Source organism: Apium graveolens, chromosome 6 (genome assembly GCF_009905375.1).
Source record: "Apium graveolens cultivar Ventura chromosome 6, ASM990537v1, whole genome shotgun sequence".
NCBI classification, from domain to species: domain Eukaryota; kingdom Viridiplantae; phylum Streptophyta; class Magnoliopsida; order Apiales; family Apiaceae; genus Apium; species Apium graveolens.
The window spans coordinates 5,254,513-5,267,072 of record NC_133652.1 but is presented as its reverse complement, the minus strand read 5'-3'; the positions used below and the strand labels follow the sequence as shown (position 1 = coordinate 5,267,072).

The following is a 12,560-nucleotide window of genomic DNA, read 5'->3' as shown; positions in this document are numbered from 1 at the left end:
CACTTTGGTCACCTTTTTTCATTTTTTTATAATTTGGTCACTGCATATGAATAAATTCGAATTAAATAAAAAACTCTTACAATTATTGCAAAAAATGCCTGGAACACTGAAAATTTTAACCAATAATTTCTGTATTTTTTTCACCATTTCACATTTTTTTCCATTTTATTTTGATTTTTTCCTTGAATAATATGTAATAATTCGAATTAAAAATAAAGAAAAAATAAAAAAAATGGAATTTTCTTAAAAATTAATCAAAAATTAGAGGAGACGCTGGAATTATCAAAAAATAGTGTCACTAATTTTTTTTCACCATTTCTGACTTTTTTCCTTTTATTTTTTATTTTTTTCCTTTAATAATATGTATTAATTTGAATTAAAAATAAAGAAAAAAAAATAAAAAAAAGGACTTTTATTAAAAATTAATCAAAAATTAGAGGAGACACTGAAATTATCAAAAAATAGTGTCACTAATTGTTTTTCACCATTTTTCTTTTTTTTTGATTTTTTTCCTTTAATTGTATTAATTTGAATTAAAAATAAAGAAAAAATATAAAAATGGACTTTTATTAAAAAATAATCAAAAATTAGAGGAGAGACTGAAATTATCAAAAAATATTGTCACTAATTTTTTTTCACCATTTCTGACTTTTTTCCATTTAATTTTAAATTTTTTAAAAATTTAAAATTGAATTAATTCCTTAAAAATTCGAAGCTAAGGAAAAACAGGGGAAACAGGGGACCTTCCGCAATGAATCATTGCGGAAGTAGGCTTTACTCCCCTGTTTTTTCAGCTATTCATTTTTTAAAATTTGTACTTATAAAAAAAGTAAATTATAGCTCCAATACATACCAAATAATATTTAAAGCCAAATTCAAATATGTCATTCTAAATTCAAATATTACATTCCATTAATTTAAATTTCTACATTCAAATAGAATTAAATCATTTAAAATATCTATTTGGATTTTTAAGACAACGCCTCCTATCATGTACGGCCACACCACAAAAACCGCAATAACGGATTTTTTCAGTTGACGTCTCAATACCACTTTTAGATCTTCCTGAATTTTTCTTTGCTGTTGACGTCTCAATGCCACTTTTATACCTTGCCGAATCCTTCTTTCTTCCCTTTGTTTGTGACATTGGAGGATTGAATATTTGATCATGTTCATCGTAAACTTGGAACTCCTCCTTCATTCTTGAATTATTTTCTTCTTCACGAAACTTTTCAATCACGTAACATTTTCCTTTCTCAATCAAATCCATGACGTAATTGTATCGTGGTTTTGAACAACTTCCAAGAGCACCGAACCTTGAAAAGATTTACACAAAGCACTATACCTTGCCGTTGTTGAATCACCAACATCAACAAGAACGGGAGGATTATAAGGCGAAAAACCATCAATTTTATTTGCGCTCGCCGTCCATCTTGATTTGATAAAAATTGTTGGTATCATAGTTTTTTGTTTCTTATCAAGATAGCGTAGGATATGTTTGCAAAGCATCCCGGAATGTTCAAATTTTTTACATTCACAATCAATATTTCCTTCCAAAGAAACCATTACCCGATACCTTCTTCTAAGATTCTCCGACACATTATACTTCTCAACTAAATACAACTTCCACATGTAATTGGAACCATCTTTGCAACTATTTACCACATAAGATGTGCTTTTTCTAAGCTCATTTTGAAATTGCCTAAACATTTATTTTGTGTAAATAGAAGAAGCATGATTTTCCAAGGGGGGAATTAAATATCAATCTCCTTTCCTTATACTCGGTCTCGTAGTCGGATTTAACCTCATTAAGAATTTGTGTTTCCAAAGCCTTTTGTGAATTCTCAATGAATTCTTTCAACCCGGTTGAAGCTTCACATACTCGTCAAAAAATGAATTCATGGACTCGCTTCTTGAGGTGGTGGTCATACCGGCGGAGAAATGTTATTTTGTGTAAGCACGAATCCATTTATCTTTTATGACATACATATCGTTTAGCCAAACATGATCCTCAAGTCCATACTTATCAACCAAAACCTCCCACTTACCAACAAATTCCGTGGGTGACAACGACTTGTACAAACAATCATTAAAATCCCCTTTAAATTCCGGATATTGTGTGTACAAAGCCGACAATTTTTCGGGAAATTTATTACTTATGTGCCACGAACATAATATGTGTTTGGTATCCGGCAAAATCTCGGCAATAGCATTTCCCAATGCTATATCTTGATCCGTAATAATAGTGAGGGGAGGTTTGTTTCTGACGGCTTCCAACCATGTCTTCAAAACCCATTTATATGAAATCTCCGTATCATCCCGCATGAGTGCAAACCCGAACAAGATATTTTGGTAATGGTGATTGACCCCGGTTATTGGTATAAACGGCATACAATACCTATTGGTCCTATATGTGGAGTCAAATGAAACAACATCTCCAAAATTCGTGTATGCGTTCAATGATCGATGATCAACCCAAACCAAACCTCTAACTCTATTTTCTTCATCCAAATCAACTCGATAGAAAATGTTTCCAAAACTTTTTTCTTTCAATTGTCGTAGCAATGCCATCCCACTCCCCGCATCACCGGAATCGAACACCCGTCGTCGAATATCACGAATTACGTTACGAATATCTTGATTAGAAAATCCAAGTTTTTCCACACCACCCCATGTTTCACCAAGAAATCTCATCGCTTTAGCGATTTCAATGCCCGATTTATCAAATAACTCAAGCAATGCTCGGGTAACCGGATCTATATTTTTGGACCTTTGCATGAATTGTACTTTATCCGAGGTTACCATATCATGATCATGCTCTAATTTAACCAAAGTTACTTCCCATTTATCATTTTTAACTCTATGAGTGACACACATTCGAGCACTATAATTTGTTCTCGGAATTACATCTCTAATCCTTCTTTTTTCCTTTCTTTCATCATCAACATCCAATTTTGTACTAGAACCTAGTCTTCCACACTTACGACAAATATACAAACGAGGGGAGATACCATTACCCCGTGAATGTCTATGAGTACTCCTAATAATAATCTCAAATCCAACACTTCTACCATAATCTCTATAAAATTTTTCGGCTTCATCCAAAGTGTTAAAAAACATACCAACGCAAGGCACAACACTATTCATATTTGATTTTGAAAAACCGTAACCTTTTTTGTCAAAACTCATATCATCATTTTCATCATCATCAGCAACATCATCATCACTTATATTCATTTTCTCTTCTCTACAAAAATCATCATCATTCATTTTTCCTTTTCCCTTACAATCTCCCTCTTCTTTTTTATGATATTTCTCTTTTTCCATATACCCAATATCATCATCATCATCCATATTCTTTTTTCCATATACTCAATATCATCATCATCCATATTCAATTTTTTCTTACATTTATAATTATCAACATCAATCAATTCATTAACTTCATCTACAATAAGTTTACGATAAACCGGATTTTTCCCAACTGGTGTAAAATAATCAAAATCGTCATGCTCACTAGATGAACTTGAATAATTAAATAAATGAGATGCCATAGTAAAAAAAAACTAACCTCTTTTTGGCTCCAAATTGAAAAATGATAGAGAAAAATGGTGAAATTGGGTTTATAAAGTAAAAAACGAAGCTGGTAAGGTAAATTTAATGCACACTTCCGCAATGAATCATTGCGGAAGGTGTATTTAATGCTTCAGCCAACCCACGCGCTAAAACGCGCATAAATTGTCAAAACATTAGTTCCTTCCGCAATGATTCATTGCGGAAGCAAAAGCTTACGCTATGATTCATTGCGGATGCAGTTTTGATAATTGTTTATTTTTTGTTTTTTTTTTGGTGAAGAAAATAATTAGTAAAAAAATTTTAAAATTCATAATAACATTCATGTTACTTGTCAATATTACATAAATTTTTTATATCAAAAAATTAATTTATTATTATTATTATTATTGTATATTTTGCCTTTTTTATGAAAATAATACATTAAATATTTAAAAAATTGTCTAAACATATAATACTTAATTTTAATTTGTTTTTTATAATATAGGTATGTGAAAAAATAAATAAATATTATTTTGTTGAGAACATATATTAAGCACTTGATAAGTATAAATGAAGTACAATGTCTATTAGTAAGTTGTATCATTTCATTTGAAATTTCTAATATTGAATGTTTCATGTTATCTTCAACATTTAAATCTCCATTATTAAATTTGATGATAAATAAATTTGAATTTATAGTTTTATGTTTGATTTTTATATTTTTTAAAAATAAAGTACTTAATAAAATTTAAGAAATAGATTTATATTGAATTAAACATTGAATAAAATTTAAAATAAAAAAAGAACCACTTCCCTTACTTACCATCATATTAGTTCGAGGGACGTATACCCGGTAAATTTTATTAAGTACTTTATTTTTAAAAAATAACATAATTGTTTTAAAATATAAATATTATTTTTGTTTTAAATTATAAATATATTTAAATCAGAAACACATTTAAAGCACATATTATTAAATAATTAAAGAAAAACAAAATTCTTCCGCAATATTTTAAGGCGGAAGTCTTCCGCAATGTTTCAAGGCAGAAGACTTCCGCAATGAAACATTGCGGAAGAATTTTCCTGTTGGCTGCCAACACATGGAACCAACCGTGGCTGTGGAATTTTACCGTATGTAGATTGAGTGTGACTGTGTATAGTTTTGATTTTAATTGTAGTTTAGGGAAAGTTATATTCTTGGTCGAGTAGTTTCAGAATGTGCATTATACTTGTTATATTGGACTTTGGAGTTCTAGAATGTAGGAAAATTGTTTCCTTATCCTATTAGTCTTCTTGGAGGCCAGTCCCGAAAAAGTTACATCCTTATTTGGACTCTAATTATCAGCTGATTTTACTAGATCAATTAATTTTGAATTTAATTAATATTCAGGATTTTGAGCCATTCTAGGATGAACTTTATTTGTAGCCCATTTATGCATAATTAATGCAATATTAATTATATAATCATGATTTATTTATTTTCCCAAAAATTATAATCTATATTTATAATATATAATATAAAAACAACCGTGTTTCACACAAGTTATATACTAAGAACGAAAAATTAAAAATTGAACGAGTAGACCGATTATTTTTACAGATGTATACAGTATACTGTATTTTGATTAACCGACTTTTTTTTGGCAGGCTGATTAACGGACTTGTAGTAACTCGTAATTGAATAAATATACAATTTAAAAATCAATTTTTTTTTAACCAAAGATTTTTTTCCTAATTTTTTTAACCAAAGTTTCGCAAGCAAGAGATATCAAACAGTCTCTCTCTCTCTCATCTCTCTCTCTGAGTCTGAGTTTCGCAGCAAGAATGGAGACAGAGCTTCCAGTAGAGCCCCAGTCACTAAAGAAGCTGAGCTTTAAATCTTTAAAGAGATCCCTTGATCTCTTTTCTCCATCTCGCTCTCAGTTTCCTCCTCCTAACCCTGAAAGGTACAATCTTTTTCCCTCTTTTTCTAAACCCTATTTTTTTTCAATCTCAATTTTTATAATTAATCATGGGTTTTCTTTTTTATACCTTTTTATGTGTGTTTGTATTGTTTATTGGTAGATTCTTGAATAAAAATCTGATCTTGGGTATAATTAACAATGGGTTTTGTGTTATACATTTTTTATGTGTGTTTGTATTGTTTCTTGGTAGTTCTTGAATAAAAATCTGATTTTTGGGTATAATTAGTAATGGGTTTTGATTTTTATATCTTTTTATGTGTGTATGTATTGTTTCTTGGTAGTTCTTGAATAAAAATCTGAATTAGGGTTTGTGTGTTTTTTTGCAGCAAGAAGATAAGGTTGAGCTATAAGGTTAGTGTTCAGAATGTGTGAGATAATGTATGTTGGGGGATTTTATTAAATTTTGTTTGTAATGGGAATTGTGATTTGCGATTTTGAATTTAAATTTTTTGATATTGAAGTTGAATGCTGAGTATGGAAGTATTGGAAGTACGATAGCTAAGCCGTCTCAGGTTAAACCAGCTGTACAGCAAGTTCCGCAGGCTTCTACTACTCTTGCCCTTACTGGTATGCATACTTTTTTGTTAAGATAGTCGTGTTAAAGCAAATTTTGTGGAATAATTTGTCACGAGACTTGAGAAATTAGCTTTAGTAACCCTACAGGACGGGCTTATACTGCTTCTATGTAAACAAACTGGACTTTTTGGTCGGCTTATTAATTTCCCAATGAATTTGCTGCTTTGATAATCCCGCAGTGCATAAATTACAACATGTATACTCATGTACGAGTGTCGATGCTAATTCTGTATTTTGTGGAGTTACATGGTATTGAACTGAGGTTTGTCTAATTGTCTGTTAAATGTTCAGGTCCTGAAAGTTCTGTAGACCCACAAAAAGGAGCTCAAAATGAATTGGCGGTTGTTCCTTCTAGTCAACCAAAGGGCCCGTATGTCTTTCATCCATCCAGTTGCATTTAAGTACTTGTATTTTACTAATCTTGCAAATTATCTAATTGATTCTTCACCAATCGCCATTGATATATTTAGTTAATAAATAATTATATAAAAAAACAAAACAGACTGTGACATCATCACCTATTTGGTTTGTGCACCTATACTCCAAATATGCTTTGGGAACTAAATCAAGCATGTCCTGTGTATGTGTTAGGTTTGGCAGCGGGGATGCTAGTTTTTCTGGCAAAAGCACAACAATTATTGCTGGCTCATCTGACAGGTTTTGTTCATGGTTACTATTTAAAAGTTTAGCAAAATTATTTTGTCTTCTACTAATGTGTACCAGTATTAATTTTTATTTATTATATATTCTTGCTGAAGTACCGGTTAATTATTTTATACGCATTTCTGAAACATAGAGGTTGTATCTTAACTCTTTCTACAACTGCATTGCAGAAACCTCTCAACTGCTGCTCTCATGGAAAGAATACCAAGCAGATGGCCGCGTCCCGTGTGGCGTGCTCCATGGAAAAACTACAGGGTGAGGAATTCGTGATTTTGGATAGTAAGGACTAGGGAGGGAGGGAGGGAAATTTGTATGTGAGATTGGGGTTATGGGTAGTGTCAATATCTAAAATATTCTAGTGTTATGTCATATAATAAATATAATTAATGACATATACAGGTTATAAGTGGCCATTTGGGATGGGTGAGATCTGTTGCTTTTGATCCAAGTAATGAGTGGTTCTGTACAGGATCTGCTGATCGTACAATTAAGGTAATAAGCTTTGATTTTTTATCTTTAACTCTTATAAATGATATTTTCTTCTACAGCTGCATTTGATAGAGATAACAGTGTTTTGTTCATGTCATTGCTTGTTCAAAATACAACACTAAAGTAGTGTGAAGAAGACCTTTTAATTGGTCTTTGTAATATAGTTAGTCACAAGTTAATAGATTTGGAAGTTTGTGTAAAGTCTATTTAACTTAAGTTATATTCAATTATGCCCCTTTCCGGTTTAGCTTAAAGCCATAAAGTAATTGCTTAATCCTCAGAAAAAAATCTGTTGGTAGGTGTTTTTTAAAACTAATTACTTCCATTAATGGTTTCTAGACAAGCCACACCGGATGGGCATCGGGTCACTTCAGGGCCGGGGCCGGGGAGTGCTATCCCTGCCCCGTGATCCCCAAATTCCAACTCAATCCCTGAACCAGCACCGAACACCGAACGAGGATTTTTTTCCCTCTCGATTTGTGCCTCAAACAGGGAACGGGGACCCCCGCGGGGATTCGGGGAATTCTATTATTAAAAAAATAATAATATTTACGTATTTTTTATATAACATATTTTCTTAATAAAAAATATTCTAATAATTCATAATATATATATTTATTAACACGGGCTCTATATTTAACTAATCAAACAGAAATGAAGTTATAGTTTTAATTTTAAAACCTAGAAGGAAAATTAGCATGACATGGTAATGCAGCTAATAATGTTACGTTTTTTGACCTTTGTGGATTTTTACATTGTTATGCAAGCAGCACTTGAGTCATAATGTGTATTTTTTGCATGTATTGCTAGATACAGATTAATAGCAGTAATTGCTTGTTTCCATTTTTGAGCCAAAACGCTGATGTGATGTATATTGTCACTTGCAATATCTGTTGAGCCAACTACTGAAAATTTTAATTTTCTTATTTTCTGAAGATATGGGACGTAGTAACCGGAAATTTAAAGCTCACTCTAACAGGACACATTGAACAAATACGAGGTTTGGTTCCGACCTTATATACATGCTAAATACTTTTTTTCTAACCTTTTGCTAAGATTTTAATTTTCTCTCTTTCTTGTAGGCCTCGCCGTTAGTAAGAGACACACATATATGTTCTCTGCTGGTGATGATAAACAAGTTAAATGCTGGGATCTTGAACAAAATAAGGTTTGATAAATAGCTTATTTATGCCAGTTTTTTTTTAATATACTTGGATATTGATATTTTCCTTCTTTTGAAGGTTATCAGGTCTTACCATGGTCATCTGAGTGGCGTTTATTGCTTGGCTCTTCATCCCAATATTGACATTCTGCTTACAGGGGGTCGTGATTCTGTTTGTCGGGTAATGATTAGATATCACACCTTTTATTTTCCTACCAATTATACTCGGAGCTTAAAATTCGAGACATAAGTTTTTTACATCCTAAATTAACAAAATTGCAGGTATGGGATATACGCAGCAAGATGCAAATTCATGCACTCTCTGGGCATGATAACACAGTTTGTTCAGTTTTTACCCGTCCCCTGGTATGCTTTAAATAATGGGAACTAGTGTACCTCGCATTAAGTTTGTAGTTAGAGCTCACTATTGTGCAGTGTCATGAGAGCATGTTAAAATGGGAGTATTGTGATTGAATTCTTTCTATAAAATTAGATTAAACATTTAACTAAAATTATAAATAGTAATCATCAATAGCCTGTTGAAACTTATTTTAAACGAAACTTATTTTAAACGCAAATTATTAGACTATATCTGAAGAATGTAATATATGATAAAAACGTAAAAAGACAAAATATGACTTGTATTATTGAGTCATTTAGAATAATTTAGCAATATCATTACAATTTACAACTTAACTGATCAGTGCACGGACTCTTCATTTTGGCTGCCGTATGTGAGTCGGACTCTCCGACTCGGCCTTGACTCTCCTGAGTGTGTATCAGACTCGCCACGTGGCGAGTCAGCAGCTCACGAAAACTGCGTTGGACTCGCCACCGACGCGGGGGCGACATGCCTCAGACTCTACCCAACTAGAAAAACCCAGTGTTCTAACAGTTTCAAACCTTTCTCTTGACGAACCAGATATGGAGTCTGTTCTTTTTAAACAAGATGAACATAATGTTGACTGAGTTTTAATTAGTTTTCTACTTATTTTGAAGAATTAATCTTTCATTACTTGTTATTAACTTATGATTTATGAATGAAGATGTGAAGTATTTCACATATACAAATCTTATCATGAATATAGATATATTCAAATATATATTATTATTATTTTATTTGCCGAGTCCCGTATCCAAGTCTCTTCAACGATTGGCGAATCCCCTTGTCCCCGTACCCGTGTCCCATGTCGCCGTATCCGAGTCCATGCTTCCTACTGATCACATTTATAGAATTATAGTGTTTCTGTTAATGAAAGTTAACATCTACATGCTGGTATGTGAATTATTATTGTTGAAGCTAAATCTCATATTTTACTGCTGCTTTCAGGATCCACAAGTTGTAACTGGCTCCCACGACTCAACCATAAAGTTTTGGGATCTCCGATATGGTAAAGAATAGTGAAGATACTTTTCTATACAATATTAGTAGTTGTTCCTTATTGCGCATTGTTCTCAAATACTCTTGTATGGCAGGCAAAACAATGGCAACTCTCACACACCATAAGAAGTCTGTACGTGCAATGGCTCAGCATCCTATCGAGTATGTGTTAACTAGATATTCTTTTCTGTCCTTTCTGTTGATTTAACAGTTAATCTTCCCATGGTGGCTTAGTATCTGTAGGGTTTTAATCTGGTCTTATATCCTTCTTGCAGGGACTGCTTTGCATCCGCATCAGCTGACAACATCAAAAAATTTAATCTTCCAAAAGGAGAGTTTCTGCACAACATGCTGTGAGTTTTCTGTACACTCTTTACTTTTTACTTCAGCTTCAGCATTGCTTCTCTTTAACTGATAGAAAGACATAACTGAATTATTTTTCATTAAAAATTAAAAAAAAATATGTATAGAAATGAGTAAATTTCATGTTGCCTCTTCCAGCAGCCAGCTTTTTCACCCGAAGTTTGCTGTTAAAGTTAACATGGTTAGCTGTATGTTGAAACTAAAAATTCATATCATTTAAATTTTTTTAGAACTCTGATAAAAATCTTTAAATCTAAACTAAAGGTCAAATAAACATTTGAAACTTGAATAAAACTCTATTAAATTCCATGAAACTTGAACAAAGTCTAAATTAAAGCTCTAACCCGTAAGAAATATATATTCATTAAATCCTAGGAACTTCACTAAAGTTCTGTTAGAACTCAAAATTCATCTAACGACTAACAGACAGAGTTTATTGTTGAATCAACAATGTTACAATGGAGTTTTTAAGGGGTCGTAGTTTTATTCCCCAAACTTTGAATTGAATGGGAAAACTTTCATGGAATGCAAAGTTCGCGCATCGAACTTTAAAATTTACTGGATTAAGGTGGACGACTACCAACTATGTATACCCATGGGCAGTATCTGTGATTCAGAAAGGATGCAACATGCAATGAACTATATAAAAATAGACAGGATGTCTCTATATTTCTTGATGCTTTGAACTGTTCAAATTTGTAAAACTCCCTTTTCTTTTTGGCAGCTCACAGCAGAAGACTATTATAAATGCCATGGCAGTCAATGAAGATGGTGTGATGGTTACAGGAGGTGAGAACTCTCAATAATATTTCTCGCTTTAAACTTGTATTATTTTGTCTTATATATGTGGGACTAACCTTAGCAAAAGCTGTTGGATCAATTTTGTGCTCTTTCAGTTTTCTGACAAGTTTATCTTTTTTGTCTTTATTGTTTTATTATTTTTAGGTGATAATGGGAGTATGTGGTTCTGGGACTGGAAGAGTGGCCATAATTTCCAACAGAAGCAAACTATTGTTCAGCCAGGTAAATAAATCCGACGATTGTCGTATTAATATTTTTCTTGTGGTAACTGTTTTAAGCGTGTTATGTAAACGTCCTCAGGTTCACTGGACAGTGAGGCTGGAATATACGCTACTGCTTTTGACGTAACTGGTTCAAGGCTTGTTACCTGTGAAGCTGACAAGACCATCAAAATGTGGAAAGAAGACGAAAATGCCACCCCGGAAACTCATCCCCTCAACTATAAGCCACCTAAAGATATCAGGAGGTTCTAGAATCTAGTAGTTCTCGGAAAGGGATCATATAATTGAGTCTTTCACTTCGGTAAGCAAGCCCAGTGAGTTTTTGAACTGATTTACATATTGAAGATTTTGCTAAAAGCTTTTCGTATTGATTGTACTATACATTATTAGAATCAATGTACATTGTACCTGGAAAGATCAAGTATGTAGATTTTCTCGATGTTCAATTTCTTACATTGCTTTCCCTAACGCCATATCAGTAGTGACCATTGCTTGAACAGGAACTTGCAATTCCATTTTCTGATTGCTTGCTTAAACGTATTGAAAGTAACTATATAGCTTAAAGTTCGAACTTGCTATTGCATCCTCTACCGTTCCATTTCTGGCATCGCGATTTGTACGTACCTGAAACGTACCTGAACAGAACAGGAAGAACCATTAACCCTGTTAACCCAAAACAACCCCAGATGAAATCTAAAAGTCGTCTTTAATACTCCCTCCGTCTCAATTTATATGTTCTGTTTGATTTTTTGTGGTCAAATTGACTCAACTTTGACCATAAATTAAACATCAATCTTTCATTATTTTGAAAAGTCGAAGAATACGTATTAAAGTAGATTATGTGTACTTTCTAATGATATAATTTTTATAATTTTTTTCAATTATATACTATATGAAAATTTCTGTCAAAATTTGGTCAATTTGACCACAAAAAATCAAACTTGACAGATAAATTGGGACGGAGGTAGTAAAATCATCCAAATTGATGATAATAATTTGAAGTTAAAATTAAGACACTTTTTTTTTTGAAAATTTTGAGGTCATGAACAACTTTCTTGAATGGGAACCATTGTTTACTATAAAACACTGTTAATTTTCAAACTTTAGGTTAGCTGTACTTTCTTGCCAAAGACTGAGCGGTTAAAATAATAAAATCGAAAAAGAACTTTTTTGTCAAATCAAAAAAAGAACCAGACATGATTATTACTAATCCACTACTAATCCTGTAATCCACCATTCATGAAGAGGATTAGTAAGCAAAACCATATTAAAGCTTGTTGTATACTTGTTGCTCAATAAAAGCACAAACCACCAAAATATTGTTTTTTATGATTTTTTTAATAACCCCCGCTCTCATTCACTAAACACTCGTTCCATCTCAATTT

General features: G+C 32.3%; 2 protein-coding genes across 2 annotated transcripts; one reads left to right on the top strand and one right to left on the bottom strand.

Moving 5' to 3' along the window:
• Positions 1 to 1,944: 1,944 nt before the first annotated feature.
• Positions 1,945 to 3,354, bottom strand: LOC141664467 (protein FAR1-RELATED SEQUENCE 5-like). The gene has a single exon (XM_074470420.1). The coding sequence runs from the start codon at positions 3,352 to 3,354 to the stop codon at positions 1,945 to 1,947; it is 1,410 nt and encodes a 469-aa protein (XP_074326521.1).
• Positions 3,355 to 5,292: 1,938 nt separating this feature from the next.
• On the top strand, positions 5,293 to 11,628 carry LOC141667961 (protein pleiotropic regulatory locus 1). Its single transcript, XM_074474614.1, has 17 exons — positions 5,293 to 5,501; positions 5,846 to 5,870; positions 5,981 to 6,086; positions 6,387 to 6,465; positions 6,687 to 6,752; positions 6,929 to 7,013; positions 7,158 to 7,250; positions 8,184 to 8,247; positions 8,330 to 8,415; positions 8,489 to 8,590; positions 8,692 to 8,775; positions 9,740 to 9,800; positions 9,886 to 9,952; positions 10,066 to 10,143; positions 10,878 to 10,942; positions 11,099 to 11,176; positions 11,255 to 11,628. The coding sequence occupies exons 1-17, from the start codon at positions 5,380 to 5,382 to the stop codon at positions 11,425 to 11,427; spliced, it is 1,434 nt and encodes a 477-aa protein (XP_074330715.1). The 5' UTR covers positions 5,293 to 5,379; the 3' UTR covers positions 11,428 to 11,628.
• Positions 11,629 to 12,560: the final 932 nt, after the last annotated feature.

What these genes read in the sequence shown, in the direction of transcription:
- LOC141664467 (XM_074470420.1), bottom strand. Translation starts at nt 3,354, where the DNA reads ATGGATGATGATGATGATATTGGGTATATGGAAAAAGAGAAATATCAT.
- LOC141667961 (XM_074474614.1), top strand. Translation starts at nt 5,380, where the DNA reads ATGGAGACAGAGCTTCCAGTAGAGCCCCAGTCACTAAAGAAGCTGAGC. An exon ending in TACTACTCTTGCCCTTACTG is followed by an intron (nt 6,087 to 6,386) that starts GTATGCATACTT and finishes TTAAATGTTCAG; the next exon opens with GTCCTGAAAGTTCTGTAGAC. An exon ending in ACACATTGAACAAATACGAG is followed by an intron (nt 8,248 to 8,329) that starts GTTTGGTTCCGA and finishes TCTTTCTTGTAG; the next exon opens with GCCTCGCCGTTAGTAAGAGA.